The following is a 27700-nucleotide window of genomic DNA, read 5'->3' as shown; positions in this document are numbered from 1 at the left end:
TTTTTCCATCTACTCATTAGGAATTCTTGGAATATTAAAAATCTAGGATCGATCCCAATCACAGAACACACAAGGACATACTTTCATTTGTTTTTCTCTTCGTTAACTTTCATGGAATTAGAATTGACAACTCTATTCCCGTTGCTAATTGAAGTGGAATCTAGCTCCATTCATTTGATTTCTATTAGAAAAAAAGAGAGATCTCCACGATTTCTCCTCAACTTTAGGTTTTTCATCTTTTTCTCTTGTTTCCTAAACTGGGGAAAACCTAGCACCAATGTTCTTCACTCCGCTACTCTTCACATTTTTCTCACTAACAACAGATTTGACACTTTCAACATCCTCTCTACGCATATCAATCTCCTGATAAATTACATTCATTCTCAGGCATAGCCATGTTCCTCAAATCCGCAACTGGTTCATTCGTCTTATAACTTGTTTCAGCTTCGGCAAGCTTTTGCTTCTCCAATACCTCATCAATCAACGTAAACTTCAAATGATAAACTTGCTTAGGCGTCATGTAGTTGGTTTTCTTAGGTTTCGTTTCCATTTTGAGAAGCAGCGTAGGTTAGCATATGTACTTACCGTGCACCGAGAGAAAGAGCCTTCAGAGCACCCAAGCAGATCGAAACCTAACTCAGACTTTAAACAAAAAAAACATTTTCTTTTCTATAAGGCTGAGATAAATCCGAGAAAACAAAATTTACAGTTATAGTCATTAATTTCGAAAGAAAAAATAAGGTAAAAGATGAAATTTTATATAAAATGGCACTAAAAATATTATATAAACTTCTTAGATAAAAAAATCCTAACCTCTTTTCTCTCTTTTTTCTCTAAAAAACCCCTAACCGTCCATAGCTCTTTTCTCAATTTTTCTTCGACTGCCGTCAATGGTTTAGGTATACCGTTGACCGTAGCCATCTTTTTATTATTTTCATTTTATATAATATAATAAATATTCAAAAAAAATTCATTTTTTTCTTGAAGGATTAATATTTATCGACGAAACGCAAACCCAATTCAAATTTTCATAAATCAAGAATCGAAGATAGAGTGAACATCTTTCAACAACAAAGATAAAATCGTTTATGGGCTATATCAGTTTTTTTTGTTTTTTTAATATTGTATTTTGTTTGTTTGTTTGTTTTGAGGATTTTATTTTGTTCTTTCTATATGAAAGGGTTGTTGTCCTTTGTATGTGAAAGATTGTTGTCCCTATTTTATAAAGGGTTTTCATGTGTTGGTTGTATCCAATGTCACGGTTGTAGTTTCTAATCTCATAAATCAGTTTGCGGGTGATGGTGAAGATTGAACGAAGACGACACTTTATTGGCGAAACAGTTAGATAATTTATTTTTTTATTTTCGTAAGTAAATCTACGAATCAGGCAGCATGTTGTCTGTTACATGTCAAGTCATCGAGTTTAGTTTTCGAATTTTTCTGAATTTCTTACATGTAACTGTTTCATTTTGATTAATGAAGTTTGATGGATTCTCAAAACAAAAAAACTTTTTAGATGAGACATGCAAAAGTGAGAAACGTGCTATTTTTTTTAACAAAAGTGAGTAAATATTTTTATAAGATTCATGTAGTTAAAAATTTCTTGATGTGTAAACCTAATAAAAGATTCTAAACGATCTATAAACAAAAAGATTCCAAGTTGTTGCCGAATTTCATGCCAAATTAAGCAAAATGACAGAAGGGTAAACCTGTGATTAGTTTGTAAACAGGCACGTTCAGTCGCTAATTACAAGAATTAAACCTCTTATCTGTCATTGCTTAACAACATGTGTATATATCCTAAAACATTTTTTCTCTACATAGTAAAGGTTAGTTATTCTTTTCAAGTATGAAAGGAATTAACATTTTAATTACTTATTACTTTTAAATTACTTTTTCATGAAATTACCCCTTGAATTTTTAGTACATCAATTTCAAGAAATTTCAGTCCAATTTATCTAATCAACAAGTGATTATTGCAATGTCACATTATCTAAATTTCTAAATATTTACATATAACATGAACCAAAATCTCATAATAAATTGACTGAGTTTTTTTTCTTTAATTAATAAAAAGTTAAAATAGCCATTTGGCTTTTTTTTAATCGTGCCATTTGGCTTTCTAAGTGTCATTTACATAGAAGAAAATACTAATAAAAAGAAAGCATATAAGGTAAATTGCAATACCAATTTTTCTTTAATTAGACAATTATGTCATTTGCCATATTTTATAATCCGTATATTAGTCATTAGCTATAAATCAATTGTCACGATTATACATACTATTAAAAACTGTATAAATTGTATTGAATTCTATTTAATAATTATATAAAAAATTGCATTCTAAATATTTATATTATTTGTATTAATTTCTATTCAATTACTGGGATTGAATTAGTTATTACTAATAAATAGTAACATGTAACATGTTCAAACTAAACCAAAAATTATTTTTTTCATTAATTTCCTCAAAACCAAATCAAACCAAAATTGTAAGGAATTAAATTTTTACACAAACTAAAGTGGTCAGTATTTAATTCGGTTTACACAAGAAATTAACTTAAAATATTGTTTAAAAGCAAACCGAACCAAAAGAACCAATTTTTTTATGATATTAGACTAGATTAAATTAATTTTTATAATTTAGTTCGATTTTACATACCCATGCTTACTATAATAAAAACATTATAGTTACTATTTTCCATTTATCACCATTGATTGAATAATCATCAATTTCATCCAATGATTAAATGAATAAAATACACTAAAAAGGATATTGTAGGATTTTCTCTATATCCTCTAAAGAGGAAAACGAAACATTCTAATCTCTAAATTTTTAATTGCACACTACAAACAAAAATATTATTTAATTTACTTGTAACAAAAATTTAAATCATCAGTAAATTTAATTATATTAATTTTTTTTGAAATAATTTATAATATATTATTCAATTTGATCTAAATTCTAATACATATGTAAACAACACATGCTGTTAACATTTCCAAGGACATCTGATTTCCCAACGGACTTGTTCTTGTCATTGCTTGATTTATTTTTGTCAATTGTAATTGAATAATACTATTGGGCAACTAAAACCTCAAAATTTAGTCTACGTACAAAATTTAGAACCAATTTGTCCATAAAGACATCATAAAATCATAGTATATGCTAATGTTTCTACTTTCTATTCATAAATTCTTCTCAGTTTCTTACAATACTTTTGGATCAATATTGGGCATATATTAAATATGTGAACAGGAGAGATAATTTATTTATTGAGATTATTTTAAAAAAAATTCTCCCCTGTGCCAACAAAATTGTCAACACTTTTTTTATTATCACACAGTTTGAAAAAACATAATCAATATTATAAATTTTTATATTTTTTCTCTATTTTTTTTATTATATAATTATTTGTAAAATAGTAAATATTAAAGATAACTAAAGTGTAAGAAATTGACATTTAATAAAGGATAGTAGCATAAAATTGAGTATGATGAGTTTGAATCCAATAAGAAAACAAATGAATTAAGTGTTTTAAATAAGTGCAAAAGTTTTAATTCCAATAAAATCCCAATCAGGATATACAATTCAAATAATAATAATAATTTACTTTAAAAAATAAAATAAAAAATATATTTTTAATTAAAAAATATATAATGCATTTATACAAACGTAATAAAATAAATATTATTAGTCAAAATAATGGTTGCCGGCTAGTGGGAAAAGGGGTTTTGCAAAGAATTTTCGTGACATAATAAATAAAAAGGAGAATAAAATTAAAAAATCATAAAAGGGTATATAAGTCATAGAGTAGTGTGTACAATATTAAGTTTTTCTATTTATCTAAAAAAGAATCTGAAAAGAAGTCAAACAAACAAATTACTAAATAAATTTGACTATCGCTCTGTACAAAGAGCTGTATAATTGTTTATAAATAGAAAATTGCCGTCTCGATTTTTCCTATATACATTCCTCTTCTTTTCTTGTTTTTCTTGTACAATTTCTCTCCAAATTTTCTGGCTCTCGAAAAACAGGAGAAATTATGGGTACCACACTTCATCAAGACTCTCCTCCTAAACAAACTGTAAGTTCTTTTTTTGTGCTTTTCATGCAAACAAGACAAAACAATTTAAACTTTTCCAAAATCATTGGAGATATTTGTCTCTAATTCCTTTTTTGCTTTTATTATTGTTTTTCAATTTGTTCCATTGGTCATCATCAGATTCACCATCAATGGATCATGTATTATACTCGAGATTGTATGAGTCTTTTTGTTACGATGAGCGGTCTAGTCAGAAAATTTTATTGGAGCCGAGCGAATATAATTTTTTCTATATAAACAAGATAAAATTTAAAATACTGCATTCTGATCGATTCCAACTAGGATAAACGCGTGATTCTGTCTGTGAGTGGTGGTTTCGCGACTGATTTCCATATGAGCTTGGAAGAAAATCAGTCGGAAATTTAAGTCAATAGTAGAATTGGAAGATAATTAATATTATTAATGAATTTAGATGAGAAGTTACCTTTTAAATATGTTGAGATTATGTTGTTTACTTTTTTGTATATGAAATTTTTAATTGATCACCATGATTATTTTTCTTTATTCGGCTCTGCAAATTTGTTGTCTTTTAGCCTTTTCAATATTTCCTATTGTTTTATCATTTATAGTAATTTAAACATTTGTCTATGGCAATAAAAAAGATTCTTTGGATTTTTACGTTCTATATAGATTAAATTATTAAGTACATGATAAAGATGAACAAAAGAAGAACAAAGAAAAGTCGTTGATGTATTATAATTTGAGATTTAATTCCGATTCAATTAAAGTCGGTCCATGTGCATTTATTTTCCACTAAAAGTGAGTTCAATAGCCCTATTAGTACGGCAGTTTCATAGTTCTACTTAAAACGTCACCTCCTTTAATTTATGTTTGACTGTTATTATAATCCGCTTAATTTCATATTAGTATCATGACACATGCCATCTAGTCATTCTTTTTATTGTCTTAATTCTTATAAATTAAAATTATAAAATATTTTTATCCCCAGTAAATTATTTTTTTATGCAGCCAAAGTGATGATATGCATGATTCCGCAACTTGGCCTATTTTTTGGCGTTAATTTAGCTATCAATTTGCTTCTTTTATTTACAATATTCAATCTTGCATGTGATTTGGTCAGATTTTTATTTTAATTATTTGTTTTAATTAATCATTTTAAGTTTAAGATAATCATCCCATCAACGGTTGGATAAAAAAAAGGAAGTAGGTGCACCAAATTATCTTCACAAGATTGCCTTGCCCTTAATTACTTGCTAAATGCAAGTGAGCGTCGGGCCAGTTGACAATACTCACATTGCATTGCTATGAAGGAGTGGGTTCGACCCATCCTCAGATAGCCAGTGGACTGATTAAAAAATAAATACTAATACTAATACCTAATATTTAACGTAGTATAATTCTAGCCCTTAAAATCCCCACCTTTTACGCCCAATTCATTTGCACCCTCACGTTGTAAAACCATCAAATATATCCAAATTACGACCTTTCACTTTCAATTGCACCTCAAGCATTAAATTGATCTCTTTTCACTTGAAAATGTTCAAATTAATACTTTAAATTTTAGCATATATTTTAAAATAGGACTTAATATTTTATTTAAAACAAAAATAAAACTATTTTTTCAAGTGAAAAGAGATCAATTTAATGCTTGAGGGTGCAATTGAAAGTGAAAGGTCGTAATTTGGATATATTTGGTGGTTTTGCAATGTGAGGGTGTAAACGAATTGGGGGTAAAAGGTGAGGGGTTTTTAAGAGGATAATTTTACCTTCAACAAAAAAAATTACTTGCTAAATCCATGCATGACATTAAAAATCATGGGTAATTTTGATCTTATAATAATTTTTGAATTTAATGTATTGTATTGTGGCTAATAAATTTGAGAATGGTGATGAATGGCAGGATCAAGAAACAATAGCTAGACAAAAGGCAATTGATGACTGGCTTCCAATTACATCATCAAGAAATGCAAAATGGTGGTATTCAGCTTTTCACAATGTCACTGCTATGGTCGGAGCTGGTGTCCTCAGTCTTCCTTATGCCATGTCAGAGCTTGGATGGTATGTCAACTCTGTCTACAGGCTAAATTATAACATTAGTGCTTCAATTTCTTTAAATCTTTTTTTGGTGTCTTAATTTGTTTTGATTATATTAATATAACATTCTCTGTTTGCAGGGGTCCTGGTGTTGCAGTGTTAGTCCTGTCATGGGTTATAACACTATACACACTATGGCAAATGGTTGAGATGCATGAGATGGTTCCAGGAAAAAGGTTTGATAGGTATCATGAGCTTGGCCAACATGCCTTCGGCGAAAAGCTTGGTCTCTACATAGTGGTGCCTCAACAATTAGTTGTTGAAGTTGGTGTCTGCATTGTCTACATGGTTACTGGCGGCAAATCATTGAAGAAATTCCATGATCTTGTGTGCCCTGATTGCAAACAAATCAAACAAACTTACTTCATTATGATTTTCGCCACCGTTCACTTCGTACTCTCTCATCTTCCTAACTTCAATTCCATTGCTGGTGTCTCTTTGGCTGCTGCTGTCATGTCTTTGAGGTGCTCCTTATTTCCTGTTTATCAAGTCCTACGTTTTTCGCGTCTCATTTCCGTTTATAAAAATGCTTATGAAATTGCCAACTCTATATTTATATCCAATTTTTATTGACAAAATGTCATATTTCGGCATTTTCTGTTTCAGCAATTCTGTTTCCATGCTATATAGTATTGTATGGAAACAGAAACGTAGAAACGATAAATGCTGAAACAAAAAAGGGGCGACACGATGATTTTTACAAGAATACATTATAACTATAAAGTTCTGCGATTTCAAAAGGGTTTGCAGACATGAAAACAAAACGCTGAAACATAAGATTCGACAAGTTTTTCGTGCAGCATATAATACTGCTTATGATGCAAAAACACATCATTGGATCAACATTTATGTGTTTTGAATTCGTTTTAGAAACTCGATCTTTTGGAAGCGAAACGTGTTGTTCATTTAAGCTTTAGCTATAATGATGCTAATATGAAATCGACATTTATGTTGGCTTGCAGTTACTCTACCATAGCATGGGCAGGAGCATTGCATAAGGGTGTTCAGCCAGATGTGGAATATGGCTACAAATCAAAAAGCGCTGTAGGAACAATGTTTAACTTCTTTAGTGCTTTGGGTGATGTTGCTTTTGCCTATGCTGGTCACAATGTAGTTCTTGAGATTCAAGCTACAATCCCATCCACACCGGAAGTACCATCGAAAGTGCCTATGTGGAAAGGAGTCATCGTTGCCTATATCGTCGTGGCATTGTGCTACTTCCCTGTTGCTTTAATCGGATATTATGTGTACGGAAATGCAATTGAAGACAACATCCTTATCTCTCTCAATAAGCCAGCTTGGCTCATTGCTATGGCTAACATGTTTGTTGTGGTTCATGTCATTGGAAGCTACCAGGTTTTGACTTCCGAACTTGTCTTTGTTTGATTTTCATCTTTTCCTGTTCCTAAGAATTGCAGGTTGTTTAATCCTTTTTCTTTATCCTCTGCTTTGTTTTTCTGCATTCAGATTTACGCAATGCCGGTTTTTGACATGATGGAAACTTTATTGGTGAAGAAATTGAACTTCAAGCCAAGTATAATTCTTCGTTTCGTCGTTCGAAACTTATATGTTGGTAAGTAAACTTAAGATTGTAATGACTTTTTTACTTTTAAGTATAATTTATGGAGTTAGATTGAGATAATTGATTCACATAATTCTTTGAACAATTTGCAGCTTTTACTATGTTTGTTGCCATTACATTCCCTTTCTTTGGTGGACTACTTGGATTCTTCGGTGGATTTGCTTTCGCCCCAACAACATATTTCGTAAGTCCTCAATTACTATTTCTTTGGCTTTTGAGTTCATACTGTGTTGTATGGAAACCTTTTCACAAAGGCTTTTAAAAACTTCAAAACTCCGATTTCTAAAAAGAATTACTAATCCTTAACTTTTCGAGAACCCTTCATTAGTGGTTATGAATAATATAGTTACCCTTTCCTGTTTCGGCATTTCCATTTCGTTGCTGTAAAGATGCTAAGTCCTGTTTGTTTCATTCTTCAGTTGCCCTGCATTATGTGGCTGTCCATCTACAAACCAAGGAAGTTCGGATTATCTTGGTGGACTAACTGGGTAAGTTTATTTTAAGTTTCATTATGAATATCATTCTTCAAACTTAGTTACATTTTCTCACATTTCACTCTTTCCAATTGGCAGATCTGCATTGTAATTGGTGTTCTTTTGATGATTGTATCCCCCATTGGAGCATTGAGGTCAATCATACTTCAAGCCAAGGACTACAAATTCTACTCATAGATCATCCAACCCAACAAGTATGATGCAGATTGCTACAAAAAGGCCGATGCTTCACCAAATGATGCGGGTTGTCTTGATTACGAACAAAGCGGATAGAACACTGGCAATCTGTTTTCAGAGTGTATACAGAAACGATGACTGCAGAACTATCGAATTGCGGTTTCTTATAGGGTTTTTAAAGTGTTTCTTCTTTCTTTGTTGAACCAGTTGCATATATTGTCCCCTTTTCTTTCGTTATTTGTTTTAGTTAAAAGGATTTGGCAATTTAAGTTTGTTAGGACAAATACAATATGTTTTCTGATAAATGTGCATATATTCAGGATGTGCTTCAGAAAAAGGTGTGTACAAGAGAAATTCTATAGTATATACATATAGTATTTGCTCAAATACCTAAAATTTAAATGTAAGTTCCGTGTGTTTGATATTAATTACCGTAAAAGACATGTGCTCGAGCTCATATTGGTCATGTATTGAGCACGGAAAATTGAACTCTACGAGATTTACTTTCCTGGTAGGCTCAAATCCTACTTTGGGATATTGGATTCATTTGGAATGAAAGGTTTCACTTTGACGGTGATAATCTATTTTATGCGGCTTTCTTTCAATTGCATTCTATCTCATCATATCACATTATGAAAAGGAAAACCTTGAAGTTTCAGAAATATACTGTTAAAGATGCTGCAAATCATTTTTTGATTCTGTCCGAAAATGTATTTGTCGAAATCAATCAATTAGTTTGAATTTTTTTGATATTTTTGTCTCTACGAGTCTAAAACGAATAGCTAGATTCCATGATATATGGTTTTAAACATTAAAATGCATAACTTATCTTTCAAATTTTGCAAGCATTTCAATGCAAAATCAAAGAAAACAAATACTTTATTGTAATCATACTCACTTATTTGTCATTAGCATTATGTCAAAATCAGGATTAGAAAAAGAAAAGAGAATAAGACACGGGAACTTGTCATCCGGCCATTATAGGACAAACAATTGTTGGAGTTTGGTCTCCATTGAAGAAGGCTTGTAATACCTGCTACATACACTTCATTTTAGTTGCTATAAATGATCAATTAATCAGAAGTTCTCAGTGGTCAACTTAAGTAAAAAGGAAAAACAAAATAAAAATAGAAATTAAATTTCATTACATTACTAAATACCCTTCATCCCAATATAATCGAAAAGATTATATATACACTTTATTTAATACAGTATGGTTCGGTTTTCCGGTTCCTGCAGTTTGGTTGGTTAGTTTTTTGGTCCACCCCTAGCAAATAGGAAGTATAGTGAAATAAGAGTTGAAATTATTGCATGTTGGTAATATGTAAATATTTTGATTATGAATGAGCTGGATTACCCTTTGGAAAGAGAGAATTATATAGTTACCAAAAAATACAATGAAATATAGTGAGTAGTTATTGGCCCCTCTCTAGCCCATTTATGCTAATTAGAAATAAAAACATTCTTTGTTAAGTAAGAAGTTCATGTATTCTATTTAGTAAATGTGAAACGGATGTACCTTTAATAATTAATACTCAATAAATTAACAATTCTAATAATTAATAAAAATTTAGGGAATCAAACTTCAATATTACATCTTATTTACTATTCAATAATTTAATAATTCTAATAATTAATAAAAAATTTAATTCAACATTTACATTAATCATTAAAGGGTCGACTGTATTATAATTAATTTTCTTATGTGTTTTATTAATAAAGGAACGATATATTTACTAATCATTCGTTTCATTATTCTTCTTATTATATACATCATCATTTCATTATTTCTCAACTGATAAAACAAACTTGCATAGTACACACTAATGGATACTCGAGCTGAAAATCCGGATGCTGTTCGAAATGTAAGTTTCCCATCTTTCCTTTTTGTTTTTAAAAACACTTCTCGAACTTCGAAATTTTATAGTTAGTCGTTTTCGAGTATATGTGTGATTGAATGTAATGTAAATAGAAGTTTTGTGGTTGCATCATTGGCAGATAGATGAAAAGCAGAAGGCTATTGATGATTGGCTTCCTATAACATCTTCAAGAAATGCAAAATGGTGGTATGCAGCTTTCCACAATGTTACTGCCATGGTCGGAGCCGGTGTTCTTAGCCTTCCCTATGCCATGTCCAATCTTGGATGGTAATGTTTCATTTGCGTTGAATAGAAATTTCTCGAGTTCTACGTTTCAGCATTCCGGAACATAACTCGAAAACTCTATGTGTAACATATTTTTGTAAAATTCCATTTTATATTTTGCTTTTCTTGTTTCAGCGTTTACGTATGCCATATAGTGTTTCATAATTTTGTAAAGAAAATCAATTGCTACTGATTTTGCCTCCAAATATTTGCTTGAGAAAAACCTGACAGAAAACTACATATTGATTGTTCTTAAATGTGTAATTTCAGGGGTCCTGGTGTAGTAATTCTGTTCCTGTCATGGATCATAACATTGTACACTCTGTGGCAAATGGTTGAGATGCATGAGATGGTTCCTGGTAAACGTTTCGATCGATATCATGAGCTTGGTCAGCATGCATTTGGTGAAAAACTCGGTCTGTATATAGTGGTTCCTCAACAGCTTATTTGTGAAGTAGGCGTTGACATAGTATATATGGTTACCGGAGGAAAATCGCTGCAGAAAATCCATGATTTGCTCTGCAAGAACTGCAAACATATCAAAACGACCTACTTTATCATGATTTTCGCCTCGGTTCACTTCGTTCTTGCTCACCTCCCTAATTTCAATTCAATCTCTGGAGTATCTTTGGCAGCAGCAGTCATGTCTTTGAGGTATTAGCGTTTTGCTTCCGTTTCTGAAAATGTCGTTGAAACTCTCAAATTTTATATTTATAATCTATTCATATAAAAAATACAATTTTGTAATTTCCCATTTCAACATTTTCCGTTTTAATACACACAGTTCCAAGATAATAGTCATTGACTATATTTGCAGTTACTCAACAATTGCTTGGGGAGCTTCTGTGGATAAGGGTCGTCGGCCAGACGTAGACTACAGCTATAGAGCTTCGACAACCACCGGAACAGTCATGGATTTCTTCACTGCCTTAGGTGATGTAGCTTTTGCCTATGCTGGCCACAATGTTGTATTGGAAATTCAAGCTACTATCCCTTCTACACCAGACAAACCGTCCAAAGTTGCTATGTGGAGAGGAGTTATCGTCGCATACATAGTCGTGGCCCTGTGCTACTTCCCGGTAGCTTTCCTCGGATACTACATATTCGGCGACAAGGTTGAGGATAATATTCTTATTTCATTGGAGAAACCAGTGTGGCTTATTGTCATGGCGAATGCCTTCGTAGTTATCCATGTTATCGGAAGCTATCAGGTGCAGTCTAGTTCCAAGTTTTTTCGACTTTCTGACAGCTATGTAGCACGGAAACGAAAACATTGACAATGGACATATAATGTTAAAAACGTTTTTCGAAATAGAAACAAAACGCTGAAACATAGAAGTTACGAAGTTACAGTGCAACATGCTAAAAGAATAGGATAAAACTAACAGAACATTTTTCTGTTCTTGTAGTTGTATGCAATGCCTGTTTTCGACATGCTAGAAACTATGTTAGTGAAGAGATTCAATTTCAAGCCAAGCGCCACCCTCCGATTTGTGACACGGAATGCTTATGTGGGTGAGTACATGACAACAATGTAAGAACATTATGCCGAAACTTGAAATTCAATGCTAATTCCTCTGTGTGTCAATTTTGGTTTCAGCATTCACAATGTTCATCGCCATATGCTTTCCTTTCTTCGGAGGCCTTCTTGGGTTCTTCGGAGGTTTTGCTTTCGCCCCGACAACCTACTTTGTAAGTATTACTTCTCAAATCCATTGTTTTGTAGCAGACACAAATTTTGAATCTCTAGACAAAGATTCCAGAACAATTAGTAGTTGAGTAATTTCTGCCATTTTTTTGCAGCTCCCTTGCATCATGTGGCTTGCAATCTATAAACCAAAGAGGTTCAGCTTGTCATGGATAACCAACTGGGTAATTTCTTATTAGCCTAAACCTAAATTTGCTCACAACATATTCTTGCCATTGAAAAGATAAAAGAAACATTTTGATTTTGCATATTTTTGATCCCAGATGTGCATTATAGCCGGGCTTCTGTTAATGATATTATCACCTATTGGAGGGCTGAGGAACATCATACTCAAAGCAAAGGACTATCAGTTCTTTTCTTGATCAGCATTCGGTTGTCCCACAAGAACGACGAGTTCCCATGAAATTAAACAGATGGGATTGGGACATACATGAAAGATCAAAGAGTAGAATTTATGCAGAAATGAAGATTGATAATACTAGTATGCCTACTAGGTTTGTTTGATTTTCTTGTGTCCAACTATATTCAGTGATATGTAATAGCAAAACAGATGCACTACAGCTTTATTAAGATTAGCCCATTTGGCTGCCTAGATTGTTTTGATGCGATCCTAAACTCGAAGTATAATATTCATTCCAATGACAGATCCACTACTCGTATCAAAGTTGTTATCTTCATATACTTCATTCCCCGTAGGATGTTCTACCACACTCGGTGCATTCCTTTGTAATTTTCAAAACCTTACATATGAAAACAGAATACTCTGAAATTTTTACTGATGAATTCATTATGAAGAATTATTTACGCTCATATAGTGCCGTATGTGAATCAAACATCATTAATGCACTTGTAGCTAGTGATCCAAATTTGAATAATATTAATAAATACTTTTCATGCATTTCACAGTAAGTAACAATTGAACATAGACAAGAATTCAAATAATAAGTTGGTTGAATATATGCTTGCTTTGTGATCTTGATTTGCAATTGGTCCTTTCGTTTGAGCCACAAGATTGCTCATCTTCAAAAACCATTTTTCTCAACCCTTAGCATGAATAAACCAAGCTAGAAAACTACAAATTGTTAATAATACTTCATGATATAATGAACTAGAGTTGAAATAATAAGTTTATTGAATACAATTGCATTCAACTAATACACAACAATCACTAAAAAAATTCAATTACAACTCAAAACTTAAACATTCAAAGCATCACTTAAACATTCTTCTCGGAACAAAAGAGGACGAACAACTGCCTTGTTTCTTGAATATGCCGACAGAACAGGGCTTCAATGACGAACTCTTTCTTAGAGAACGAATACCAGTAGTAGATCTTCTTGCAGTATTCATATGTCGAACAGATATTTCCATCTTCTTTGTATCCCATCTTTCTTGTGGCTGTTGTTGTTTTCTTGAAGCAGGTTCACTAAACTTTGATTTCAAATGATGACCAGAAAATTCTATCTTCTTTACAGACCGTTCTTGTTGTAGTTTTCTTGCAGCAGGTTCACTAAACATTGATTTCAAATGATGATCAGAGGATTCCGTCTTCTTTACGGACCGTTCTTGTTGTAGTTTTCTTGCAGCAGGTTCATTAAACGTTGAATTCAAATGATGTTCAGAGGTTTCGGCCAGCTTTTCACGAAAGACTAAAGGCAAATTGCAGCGTTTATGAAAGGCAATTCTGGTGTCCATATCACCAACTATTTCAAAAGCTTTTCCCAATAATTTATGTGCTCCTTTGGCAGCGGCAGAATAAAGATCTTCATGGTTTATCAACTTATACATTTTGCAGAACAAGTGGGCTATTTCTTCACCAGGTACAGAATAATCATCGACTCCCAGAATATTGTACCAATCCGGCTCGCCATCGGATAACTTCTTCAAGGCAGCGGCATGAACACTGTAGGCCGCAACGTAGCGGTCAATAGTTTCGGGGTCACCGTAAAAGGGGTCCAATTGTAAAGCAGTCTTGGCCATCCGATAAGCGCGCTTTGGATCGTTTGCCAAGAAGAAGTCTTCGGCAATCTGAAGCATCACTTGAGTCATGATTGTTGTAGTAGATTAAGAACAAGAAACAAACAATGCAGTGAGTAGAAGATCGAAGACGATGAATGGATGAGTAGTTATATAAGTTTATTTAGGGTTAGTTTAGCTTGCATCCAAAGTCACTTATTCACTGATTTCCTATTCCTTCAAATATATGATAATTTATCCATCTTATTTACCCCTACAAGGATTTTAACACTTATAAAAAGAGTCCAATTTAGTCTTTACACTTGACTGATATTCAAACAACTAGGATTCCTAAACATCAACTTAACAAACTCAAATTAATTTGCTACTACATATCCGACTATATGCTGAAATTATAAAGAACCAAAAGCTTAAAATTCAGTTTTTTAAACCTTTTGAATTTTTTTTTCATCCAAGTGACAGCTTGTCAAAATTAGGAACTATAATTTATTGAACAAACGATCAGTTCACCACTTCATCTTGGCACGAAATATCAAATGAGTCATTTTGGAGGCTTTTGGTACGATTCAACCGCAACTTAACAAAACCGGATTATTTCAACCCGCATTTAGCAAAACCGACCAATTTCACCCTTATGACACAAAAAAGGAGAGTGAATTTTCTAATTAAAAACAATTAATTCTAATTAATCTTATTTAACACTAATTAAAATAATTAAAATTTTAAATTAAACACCAAATAAAAAAATTAGGAGCTGCATATCTGCTTAAAATCGCCGTCGGATCTGCTCCGGAGCAGATATGCTTCTCCATAACGAGGAGCAACAGCTCCTCGTTTTTCTAGGGAGGAGTTGCTGCTCCTCGCCAGAAAAACGAGGAATTACTGCTCCTCAGTTTTCCGGCGAGGAATAGGGTGGGAAAAGGGATAAAAGAGTCCCTCAATTTTAGTTTTTTTTAAAAAATAATTTTTAAGTTTTAAATTATAAGGGGTAAAATTAAAATATAAAAATTATTAAGCATTAAATCAGAAATTTAAAATTTTTTGAACTTTTTATCCTTCAAAACTAGAGAATGTGCTACACTCTCTGAGTGAGGGTGCGATTTGTTCGATTTTGCAAAGTTGCGGGTTTGTTTGATCCAAAACCCTCCAAAATGACTTTTTTGATATTCCGTGCCAAATTGACGGGGTGAGTTGATCCTTTGTTCATAATTTATCTAAATTACAATTTACTTTAAGTTCTTAATTAATAATATAAAATTATTCCAAAAATTTAATGTAATAATTAAAAATCGCTATTAATTTACTAATAAATTACTATTGTTTATCATCCTTTTAAATTTAATTATTAATTAAAAACTATACTATATATTTATCTAAGATAAGTAATTACATTAATTATTTGATAAATCATTATAATTGTTATATTTGTAATTTTTTAGTAGCTTTATAAATTTATAACTATAGCTATTAGGAATTTTTACATAACCACCCGAAAAATAAATATAAAAATACTGGCATAGAAAAATAATATAATGAAATATTGGAAAAAAAACAAGAATTACACAAAAAAAATAGATTGAAAATACACTAAAAGGGACATAAAATTATTATGCGTGCATTTTTATAAAATTAGATCACATAATAACGTTTTTATTTTATTTTTATGTACATAAATATAAAATACATTTATTTTAAAAACATCTACTCTATTAAAATATAAAATATTTTCTTGATCCGAAATGATTTATTCAAATATCTAATAGTCAGATTAATGCTCCGTAAATTAGGGGATGATGTTCATGGTCCAAGCCAATAGAAAAACTATAATAGTAGTATCAATTATGCTTATTATCATATGTACATGTGTAATTAAGCTGATTTGTCAAGCTCGATTCCACTTAAAAAATTAAATTTGAGCTTGATTCTACTTAAAAAATTTAATTTGAGCTCGATTGATTTTTATTTTATAAATACGAGTTGAACTGTGAAAATAATTAACAATCAATATCCTTCAGGTCAACTCGATTATCTATATAAAATTTTAAAAAGTAAAGTGCATAAAAAAATAAAAGTATTCTTGAAAATATATACAACTAGGTCGATGCCCGCGCGTTGCGCGGGTTATTTAACAGCTTTCAAGTTTTTTTATAATTAATTTTTCTAATTTAAATTTTAAATAAATATTAATAACTAATAATAATAATATATTTTTAATAAAAAATTATTTAATGTAATAGTTGAATTAATTAATATACGTGATGTATGAGTGTTCACAATTTAAATATAAATTAATAAATATAAAGAAATGAAATACAAATATTAAATATGATATAAGAGGATATATCTTTGAGCAATAAATGAAAATTATTGTATTCATAATCATATTTAGACAAAAAATAAATTATCAAAACTTTCTAATAATGAAGTATAAAAAAGAGCACAGAAACTCTTGTGTATTATGAAATGAGCTTCTAATTCCAATTGTGTATAAACAATTAGGGGTGTGCAAAAACCGAATTGAACCGAAAAACCGAACCGAACCGAACCGAAGTTTCAAGATTGGTTCGGTTTTTTGGTTTAAACGGTTTAATTTGGTTTTTGTCAACCTAAAAATTTGATATTCGGTTTTCAATTTGGTTTTAGGTTTTTAGAAACCGAACCGACCGAAAAACCGAATAACAAATTATTTTTATTTTTTTTTTGAAAAATTTAAAATTTGTATGTTTATTTATACTTTTTTAGTATTTATTATTTAATAATATGTAATATATAAGTTAATAAATTTATTATAATAGATAAAATATACAAACAACATATATAAAATTATTATTAATCAATGTTTTTTTAATTTTTTATATTAAAAAACTGGAAAAAAAACTTAATTAAAAAAATCGGTTTTTAACCGAACCGAACCGAATTGTTCGGTTCGGTTCAATTTCGGTTTTTGGTCTATTTCGGAACCGATTCGGTTTTTGATTTTAGCCTATTTTCGGTTTCGGTTTTTTCGGTTCGGTTCACCGAACCGACCGAAACCGACCGATGCACAGGCCTATAAACAATACTCCTATGAAGTTGGAATAGCGTTTTTATTTTCCTCATTGAGAATCTGTTTCATGCTCATCTAGTGAAGAAAGCTTCGGTTCCATTTATGTTATTGTCACTACAAAACTTGCTAAGTTTACAATTTATAGAGAAATACATTCCCAAAGCATGTATTGATTTAATTTTCATAGCTCAAGTAATCTCATAAAAATAAAGCAAGCATTGTGTTTCTTTTACCTTCACAGAGGAAACTCATTACCCCACAATCTCGACAGACCTATGAATTTCATCATCAATTCATTCAAACTTAAAAATAATAAATGTAAGTTCAAAATAAAAAAATATTACAAGAGCTGACCTCTTATTTTGTGGAGCGCAAACTAAATCCTTATATATACTGAAGTGAAGGCACATACTATATAAATCCAATAATATGATTTACTACCTGAATTTTCATGAAAAGCCAACAAACATGATTATGAAAATTAAGTTCTAGGTGCTTCAAAAGATGATTATTATATCTTAGTAACAGGAAAAACATAAATGTAGAGTATCTACTCCATTATTATATTGCAATGGGAAAATAACTACCAAGTCCATTGTGTAACATAAATGAATAAAGATTGTAGCAAATAGACATAAGAATCTGCTACAAAGTGCATGCAAAATTGTCATGAAACCGCATGAAGGTCTCTGTCTATTAGCATATGCATCAACAATTAACTTAGCTACATATTCTATGACAAATGGAAGTTTAAACAATGAAACTAATTTTTGCATTTAAACATTCAAAACTAATAACTGAAATTCTTGCCAAAATAATATAACTTAATGCATACTTCCTCTCTTTTAAAAAACATAGAAATAACATGGCCTAGATTTAGAACTGTACTAAATCAAATTCTTGCACTGTTTTTGCAGTTATTCAAATAGAGTTATCTAATTGGTGAACGTGAGATGGTAGAAGTGGCAAGCTAATCCACTAAATTCTAAATCTTTCAACAAAATTTGTTCCAGCAAAATGACCATACAATATGCCAAAAAGAAAGGAACTAATTTACTGTAACAACAATTTTAGACAACCAATTAACCTCAAAAGTAATAGGGAAACGGCCATAGTACCGAGTAGGTCAAGAGTGTACAAACCTGTTTCTGCCGATTTCAATTGCATTCATCTAGCTAATGAAGTTTGTTTTTTCGTCAACTAACTGATTAACCTAGTAAAATGAACTGGGAGCTTTAATCCGGGGAAAAATGATCTCGTATTAGACTTACGGCACGCAGTAAGTTAAAATGACTATGTATTCTAAACAGCTGCTCAATATAATCGATATAAATATACAAAGAACGGATGTAACAGCTAAACCCATTTTATCAAGCAGTTTATGTGCGGACCAACAGTAAAACAAAGCAATTGGAAACTTCTAAATTTAACATTACCTGGGTTGCCGAGATTGTTGGGTTCCCACGTTTTGCTTTCCTGGGTGACGAAGACGATTGTAAACGTTTTGCTTTTCTGGGTGATGAAGACGATTGAGAACGTTTTGCTTTTCTGGGTGCTGAAGACGATTGTTGCTGTCTTTTTCGAATATATATGGGGCCGCATATATGAGTCTGGAGTCCATTTAAGTCCTTCCGTCTGCACTGTCATGTAACGTTGTAAAGGGCAGTGTAAAGGGCGATGGAAGCTGAATAGCTAATGGGTGCAACGGTGTAAAGGGCAATGGAGGTTGTAATGGGCGATGGAAGTTGCTGAAGAAGGCGGAAAGACGCCGAACGGTTGTGTATGGTTTCACTTCTGCAACGCTTTTGTTTGTGGCAGAGTTAATGGGCTGAGAGTCTACGTGTCATTATTTAAAAGAGCCACGTGGCACAACCAGGTTAAAAGATTTTGTGGAGCTCAGGATTATAGAATAGTATATATTGTAACAAAATTAATCAAAAAATCAGCCTATCAAAAATGTTTAAACTCGTTCCGACATTTGACTCAAGTAACGCAATCCCAAGTAGATTTTGAAACTTCATATCACAGATTATTAGTATAATTTTTAGAAAATAAAACAGATTAACAGATTATAAAACTATGTATTCTTCTCAGTCCAGGCTCCACTCTTCTCAATCCAAATTCTAGTAGCAAAGGAAAGGAAATATCTAAAACAATTGCAGTACTGATGTTAAAAGAAACTCAATATAGATAACAATGGCTCAACACAGTTTTTATCAGCAACACTTATTATACACACTACAGCATATTTATGTATCGGGTGGCAGTTGATCAATCAAGCCAACATGTGATTTCTCTTAACAAACTATAAACAGTCGTAGGTAGGATGATAACGTAACTAGATATTGTAGATTCATTATATGAGCTCACAGAAAACCCCAACTCGTATTGCAACCGGGAAACTGTATTATTTGGTCTCGTAAGCAAGCCTGCTACATTCCTACAGTGTGGGAGGAATCCAGATATAGCCATGTGTTTGAACATATCCAGCTTTCGCCAGCAGTTCATCAGCCTCCACAGGCCCTCGGCTGCCTTGTTGGTATGGGATTGATTTGCATTCACCATTGTCGATCCTATGAAGAAGGGGAGTAAAGATCTCCCACGCCGCCTGATCAGTGAAACAGAGGAACTGTTACTTTTGAACCCGAAATTTCATTTAAACCCGAAAAAACTTTACCTTCAACTCGTCTCTACGAACAAAATGCTGCTGATCGCCTTTGATTCTGTAAAATAAAATTATCTTGTCATCATGAATGTTGCTATAGATTTTTCATTATGATGTCGAACTATGCCTTCTATTTTATAAGTATTTAAATAGCCCTTTGAAATTCACTGGACTTTGATCCACATTCATGGAACACACCAGAAAAGCAGTATTATGTTTATCACCTATATTGCACGCAAACGGAAACTAGAAAAAAAAAAAAATTACAGCATTAAGTTGTAAATTTATAACTTTGGAGTTCAGAAGCGTTTCCATAAAAAGGAAACAAATAGCCAAAACGTAGAATTCAACAAGTTTTCGTGCAAACAGCAAAACAATAGTTTTAACAGGAACAAATTATAAGGTTTTGAAGTTTTAAAATCGTTTCCAGAAATGGGAATAAAATGCCAAAACGTAGGCTTCGACAAGTTTCCATAGTATAGGTTATCACCCATGGAATACATAGATTAAGGAAGGAAACATACGTGTCAAGGATAAGGCGTTCATAAGCCTCTGGAATGGCAACCCCTTGATAACGTTGTCCATATGACAAGTCTAATTCACTTTGAACAGTTGACATTTCTAGTCCAGGCTGCTTGACCTGAATAAGAGACATGTAGCAATTCACATAACTATAAAGATAGATGGCTGAAATTTGTCCAGCAGAGAATTAAGACTCCAATAAAGTCGATATCGCCTGATTTGGACTGAACAGATTCAGACTTCACAGACAGTTAACCAGTTACATACCGTAAGTTTCATGTAAATTGCTTCGGAAGGTTGCAAGCGTATGACAAACTCATTTCTTCCTTGCTTTTGACCTTTATCATAAGAAACTATGTAAGCAACAATACATACATGCATGCCTAAAGAAATACATGTACAACCCAAAATAAGTATGAAAAAATCAGGGCAGAGACATTAATTGATAAATAATTGTTTGATAAAAATCTGATCGACTTTACTTGCAAATGAGATGGAAACCGAAGAAATTATCTAAAACTCAGATTAGATATTCAGTTTCAGAACTCCAATTTTCATAAAGCACACGAATTTGTTCACAACATAGCAACTATTCTTGAGAACCACAGAAATAAACCAAAATCAGAACAGTTAGTAATAAACCATGCAAGTGCACCGGAAAGAAAAAAAAGATCGAACAAACATGCGCTTCTCAAGAATAAGAAATTTGGAAGCAGGTTATTGTAGAATTTTTAATCTACAGTGTCATACATTTGAATATGTCACCCGGGACATCTTTAAATTGAACGCGTATCTCTGCTTTTCTTGAATTTAATGCTTTTCCAGCCTTCAATATAAAAGGAACGCCTGAGAAATAAAGCACGCTATGAGCTGTTGTAACAAATCAAAATCAAGATTTTACTAATAACATGAATATTATGTACAATGCTTATGTAAAGTTCCAAATTGGTGTCCGAAATTGAGCCATTTTCAGTCAGGAAGCATTTTAGAAATAATGTCGAAGATAAAAAAGGTATACATCACCTTCCCATCTTTCATTATGAATGTGCAGAATAACAGTTGCAAATGTCGGAGTGTTTGAATTGTCAGGAACGGTTGGATCATCCCTATAGCCTTCATATTGTCCAAGAAGAACCTCTTCATCTTTGATAGGAAGTACTGATTGAAGAACCTGAGTTCAATTCATATATAACTAAGTCATATGGAAAGGACAGTACTAGGAATCATATACCAAATTCTGAATGAATAATTTTAGGCAAGAGTAAAATCTTGTGATAAATTCTATAAGGCAAGGTCAGAAGAAAGCTTTTGCAGGAACTTAATGAACCATCATACTGGAGCCCCTTGGTTCATGATAATTAGTAAGTATTGGAAGGATCTTAGGTCAAATCTACCAGAGGATTCAAAATATGAGGCAGCTGACATTATGATTAATAGAGTAAAAGATTTACAAACCTTCACTTTCTCATCTCGAATGTGCTCAGGTTTTAGAGAGACTGGTTTCTCCATGGCAACTAGACAAAGAACCTATAGTTTGAAAAGATAAACAAAAAATGGATTAGATAAAACAAAATTCCTTTAATTTTTCCACTTAACTACCCATGCAAATCTACATGCACAGTTAAGGTATTTTACATAGCACAAAACTTAAATGATGTTCTTAAATCATATTGCTCAAAGAAAATAATATAGTCTTAGCAAGATAAAAGACATTATTAAATTGTTCATATGTGTGCTTAACATCACACCCCTTACCTGCAACAGGTGATTTTGGATAATATCGCGGATAATTCTGCAGAAAGAAAAAACAAAAGAATTAACTGCTCAATGTTATGTCATATAGCAGACAATCAGATCAACAACATCATCACGACTTCGTTTTCATAATATTAATTACTCCTAGTGTTTGTTTCTGTCAAAGATTATGGATTAAAGCAGCATGTTAGAATCTTGAATTTAAGAAAAGCCTCAACAATACAAATCTAAATTAAATGATAATATGGAAGTAAAGAGGAAATATTGATTGTGGCTGTATGGGACTTTATGAAAATATATTTTTGACTGAGCATAATACCCGTATTCATCAAAATATCCGCCGCGACCTTCAGTTCCAAAATCCTCCCTAAACACAATCTGCCAATAGACATTTGTAAGAATCAGGTGCTTAAAGACAATAAATACTTTCAATCAGGTTTTGAAATTATTGGTAACTATAAATCCATATCAGGGAAGCATGACAGCATCCTAATCTTATAAACAATGACATGGCCGCATATTATCTTTTGGTGGACCCTAGACACGATCCACTCACTCTACTGTAACACATTTTCAGCAAGTTTTTTACATATTAACTGAAAAAGAAATTCTCACCTGAACATTGTCAATATTGTCACGATTCCAAAGTGGTAAAAAGAAGCGATTTGCAAAACGAAGCACCAACTATAAATTCAAGCAACAAAAGGATAAAAATAAGCACTGCTGTTGGATCAAGATGAAAAATGATTAAGCACCTATTTTAGTATTAACTCATGCCATACCAGGTTTTGCACCAATTCTTTTCCCAAGTAGTGATCAATACGGTAGATTTGGGGTTCCTCGAACAACTCTCCAATCTGGTTACTTAGTTTCTCTGCAGATTCCAAGTCTCTGCCGAAAGGCTTCTCAACAACAATTCGAGTCCATCCACCTCGATCAGCTGGAAAGGGTCGCATGAGAGGCATCCAAAACGATCAAGATAACATGTTACATTCTGATTTTAGGACTTCATATGCACACTTCAGAATTCTGAGCTAATGTGTAAAGGTAAAAGGAATGCAACTTAATTGTCAATGTCTACAGACTTAGAGCTCTTTTTCACTCTTTTGTTTATGCCATAAATAATATTCTTTTGAATATATCATCCCATTCCTCAGAACTAGAACAAAAATGTACAAGTTATGGATGATTTGAACACATCATAAGGACATTCAAAGTAAAAACAATAAAGAAAAAGACGCAGAGATAGACGCTCTTCTGATAAGCAAACCTTACATTTATTCATGCAGCATTTTTTTATCATCTTGCAAACAACTGGATAAACTGATGGCGGAAGTGCAAAATAAAATAGTCTCCGGGATGATCCTTCTGCACTCTGAGTTGCTAATTCATGCTCTGAAATTGCCTTGTCGAGCAGCTTAAAACCCTCTTCAGTATCATAAGGGCCACTTATATATTTGATCTGTGAAATTACAAAACCATTAAGCCATTACCACCGTAAGCAAGAGGAACAAAACAACAAAACAAAAGACAGAAAATAGCTCAACTCAACGAACCAACTGTAGGAATGTTGATAAATCTTCAGACTGAGTGGATGAAGAACCTTTTTCTAGAAATCTGAAATTACAGTCAACTAATCAAATATGGTTATTCAATATAATCATTGAACTATGGATAGAAAGTTAAAACATGCAGAGTTTACTTATGATATTGATATCCCAACAGAAAGATGCATAATTTCAAATAATAACGCGAGATAATAGCTCTCACCCGCGAAGACGATTTCTAAGATCATCATCTGAAATCTTAGTCCTTGCATACCCAAATATATGAACTTCTTCTGCAGGAAGAAAACCCTACAAAAATACCAACAAAAGACAACTAAAATGTATGCAATCACCAAGAAAACAAGCAGAATTGAAACAGAATTGAAAAGATTCATACATGGCGGTAAAGATTGTAGAGAGCAGGGAAAGTTTTCTTCTTGGCAAGATCACCAGAAGCACCCAGCACAATAATTGAGAGGCAGCCAGTTTCAGGCACATTCCCATATTCTCTAACGAACGAATCATTTCTTAACTCAGATCTTTTCTCTACGCTCCACTGCCCAGAACCCATTTCCAAATCAAGATTCTTTGATCTCTACACTCAACAAATTTACAATCTTTTTAGCCAAATCCAATTCTAAAACAGATCCAAACAAAACCCAAAAATCAGCATGCAAGAAATTACAATATAAAATGAACAAGATCGTACCAAACTGAAATCTTTGAATCTGAAGTGGACAATTATAGTTGGATACTGTGAGAAGTGTTGTGTTTGAATGTAATTTTTCTGGTTTGGTGTAGGTGAGGTGGCGTTTTATGTTTCACCGAACTCTTTTATTTGTTGTCTGGTCCGTGGAATTTTATTATATCATCCTTTTCCATCTACAGGCCGCTGTAGTAGGACGAATGCCAGTTTTTATGCTAGTCACCACATATTTACTAATTATTTTGAGTTTGACCCACATGTTTAACAAATTATTTCAATTGCATCCTTCTATTTATTTTGAGCTTACCGACTTTAGTGGAAAATTAACTTGTCCAATGAAATGGGAAAATCTTTAATTTGACTTGGGTGAATGTTTTGGTGGCACTTGATGGGTGCATCATGGAGTGTTGGACCGTTTTAGAATGATATTTTTTCTCTTTTTAAAGAAATGTTATTGAGAATATAATTTATTATTTATTTATGAACAGCTTTTATAATTTTTGAATTATACAATTCATTTTTTGATGGTGATTCCATATAAATTGAATTTAAACAATAAAATTATAAAATATAGTTTAAATTAAATTGTAAAAATCCATTTGTTTACATCGTTAAATTGATATTCTAACCGTCCCATTTTAGAAGTCCCATTTGACTTTACACATAAATTAAGAAAACATTAATTATCCTTATTTTTTTTATGTTTTTTCATGTTTTGCCCCTATTAATAATAGTGAAATTTTCCTAGAGCTCTTTTAAAATAACTAAAAGAAGGATAAAATAGGGTATTCATTGGAAAAACATTCTAAAAATAATAATGGGACATTTTAAATGGAACATGCCAAAATAGAATATGGGACTTTTAAACGGGACGGAAGAAGTAGTATTTTGCAAATTGACCGATCATATCACTAAGTAGTTTATGTAAGGGTGTCAAAATGAGTTGGGGCAATTTGCTCATGTTATGTCCATCCACTTTGTTGCTATAATTAGGATCAACAAAATTCATAATCATATTAATTTTTTTAAATCAAACACGATATGAGTTTAAAATGGATAATATGATATGATACTATTAACAAGTTAAAATAAACAGATAACACAACTAACACAATGAACACGACACAAATAACACAATCCATTTAACTTATAAATTTTAATGAATAAATTAAAATCTTTGTTATGATATTTTATTTATATTTTGCTAGAATTTATTTTTTATTCGAGTTTATATGTTTAGCAATAAATGAAGTTGTAATTAATAGTAGCTTCTTTAATTTAATATATTTTTATTTTAGTTTTTTAATCATTGTATTATAAATTTTAACATAAAATGCTCATTTAGTCCAATTGATAATTACTTTTATGCAAAAAGTATAAAAAATATCGTAGTTTCTCCAAAAGTATACATAAGGCTTTAAACTAATTTTGGCCACAATCAAACCCTTATTGTTTCAAAATTGAACAATTAAATCATTTAAATGTTAAAATCTCACAAATGAATCCTTTCGTTAAATGGTAGTTAGAGGAGTCAGATTTATTAAAAAACAGTTCAAAAATAACATTAATATTTACAATATAATTCAAAATTAATCCTTCATAGGTCTTTTATTGATAAACAATTTAAATTAGGAACCAAATTGACACTTTTTCATTTTTAATTAAAACAAAACAAAAAAAACTTCGGCTAGCGGAAATCGTTTGAGAGTTGGTTCATTCTAGTTCTCATCTGAGAACGGACGAAACAAATGAATGATCTATTCTTTGACAACAAACTTTTGTTGTTTGTTCTCAGAGACCATACTGTCTATTTTCTGGCGGCGACAAGAAGGAGGGTAAGCGAAGACCCGCGACGGTTTGTTGGAGGAGGAGGACCGGAGACGCTGGTTTGATTTCTTAAATTAAAATTTATTCATATTTTAGTTAGATTTTAATTAGTTTAATTTGCTTTTAATTGGTTTAATTGAATTTTGATAGGTTTTATTGAATTTTGATAGATTTTATTGAATTTTGATTGATTTAATTAGGTTCCAATTGGATTTAATTTGGTCTAATTAGATTTAATTGGTTAAATTATTGAGTTTTGATAGGTTTCATTGGGTTTTAATTGGTTTGATTAGGTTTGATTGATTTTTGATTGATTTAATTAAATTTTAATAATTTTAAAATAAAAAAAATTGATTAATTAGAGATAATTAGAAAGAATGTATGAATAAGTGTTAAAAAGGTCATAAATATAAATTTGGATAATATTTTCAACACTAAAATTATTTTTAATTTTTTTTATTAGAATATGTAAGAGTCTAAAATTACTTTAAGAGTTTATATGTGCTTTCAAAAAATTATAAATAAAAAATTATACCTTTTACCTTATTTTTAAAGTGAGTATTCACTTTCTCTCCTCATGGAAAAATGTAGAAAGTTGGGGAAAGGTCACTCAAGAGTCAGGTCAAACAGAAGGGACAGGATTGGATAACCAAAAGATTGAGTGTGTCCAAATTTATAATTTTTTAAAAAGATAAGGACTAAGTTAGAAAAATATAAGAATCGAAGGAGGTAACGCTGGTAATCAACTGTTTGGCTTTCCCACCTACTATCTGCTTAATTGTTGGAGATAATTAAATCAGATACATTAAGATTCACCATCTAATTATAGTCTTCACCAATACTATTTGATGACTTTTAGATCAACGCACCCTATTGGACATCCAGATCCTACAAAATCATGAGGTATCGGCTGAGGGATTTCACATCTGTTACGAGGTCCCACTCCCACCCGCATAATGCCATGCCAATTTTTATTTCATATCCAAATAAAATATGATAATAAAATAATGCCCATGTATCGCTGGACTATTTTTAACCAATGTTATCAAAACCGGACCGGACCGGCCGGTCCAGTCGGATTAACCGGGAACCGGACTCCTGTCCGGTCCGGTTAGATGTAAAAGTCAACCTTTTCAAAAACCGGTCAAAAACCATTTTGTGGAGAACATTTTTTTTGTAGAATTTAAACTGTTTTATGGAGTTTTAGCTGTCATTTTTATAGAATTTTATCTGCTGTTTTGAAGACATCTTTAGATGTTATTTGATTTTAATTTGTGGAGTTTAAGCTTTTAAATTTAATTTGTGGAGTTTTTGGAATTTTTTTTAGGAAAAAAGGGAGCTTTATTAAACTAAAGCTGATTGATCAGTCAGAACATAGCAATGAATATC

At 31.8% G+C, this 27700-nt stretch overlaps 3 protein-coding genes across 4 annotated transcripts; 2 read left to right on the top strand and 1 right to left on the bottom strand.

Moving 5' to 3' along the window:
• Positions 1-3893: 3893 nt before the first annotated feature.
• On the top strand, positions 3894-8801 carry LOC126680412 (lysine histidine transporter 1-like). The gene is made up of 8 exons (XM_050375544.2): positions 3894-4088; positions 5968-6125; positions 6242-6625; positions 7124-7517; positions 7629-7734; positions 7836-7927; positions 8163-8231; positions 8316-8801. The coding sequence occupies exons 1-8, from the start codon at positions 4047-4049 to the stop codon at positions 8412-8414; spliced, it is 1344 nt and encodes a 447-aa protein (XP_050231501.1). The 5' UTR covers positions 3894-4046; the 3' UTR covers positions 8415-8801.
• A 1383-nt stretch (positions 8802-10184) lies between these two features.
• LOC126680413 (lysine histidine transporter-like 2) lies at positions 10185-12858 on the top strand. 2 transcript variants are annotated; one of them, XM_050375546.2, is made up of 9 exons: positions 10185-10279; positions 10413-10561; positions 10829-11212; positions 11376-11769; positions 11968-12073; positions 12159-12250; positions 12362-12430; positions 12530-12632; positions 12680-12858. In XM_050375546.2, the coding sequence occupies exons 1-8, from the start codon at positions 10241-10243 to the stop codon at positions 12626-12628; spliced, it is 1332 nt and encodes a 443-aa protein (XP_050231503.1). In that variant the 5' UTR covers positions 10185-10240; the 3' UTR covers positions 12629-12632; positions 12680-12858. The 2 variants fall into 2 exon arrangements, with proteins under 2 accessions (XP_050231503.1, XP_050231502.1); XM_050375545.2 differs by having other exon boundaries at positions 12530-12858.
• A 6596-nt stretch (positions 12859-19454) lies between these two features.
• On the bottom strand, positions 19455-24667 carry LOC126680411 (glucose-6-phosphate 1-dehydrogenase 6, cytoplasmic). The gene is made up of 16 exons (XM_050375543.2): positions 24488-24667; positions 24176-24373; positions 24002-24087; positions 23788-23848; positions 23507-23693; positions 23014-23171; positions 22847-22915; positions 22551-22609; positions 22232-22268; positions 21932-22003; positions 21500-21647; positions 21227-21322; positions 20744-20814; positions 20479-20594; positions 19967-20012; positions 19455-19897 (listed from the first exon to the last, which is right to left on the bottom strand). Exons 2-16 carry the CDS (start codon positions 24347-24349, stop codon positions 19730-19732), a joined length of 1548 nt encoding a protein of 515 aa, XP_050231500.1. The 5' UTR covers positions 24350-24373; positions 24488-24667; the 3' UTR covers positions 19455-19729.
• Between the last annotated feature and the right edge of the window lie 3033 nt (positions 24668-27700).

The sequence above is a fragment of the Mercurialis annua genome, linkage group LG5 (genome assembly GCF_937616625.2).
Source record: "Mercurialis annua linkage group LG5, ddMerAnnu1.2, whole genome shotgun sequence".
Taxonomy (NCBI): Eukaryota; Viridiplantae; Streptophyta; class Magnoliopsida; order Malpighiales; family Euphorbiaceae; genus Mercurialis; species Mercurialis annua.
Note: the sequence above shows the minus strand (reverse complement) of the source record. Positions and strands in the feature narration are given on the sequence as shown.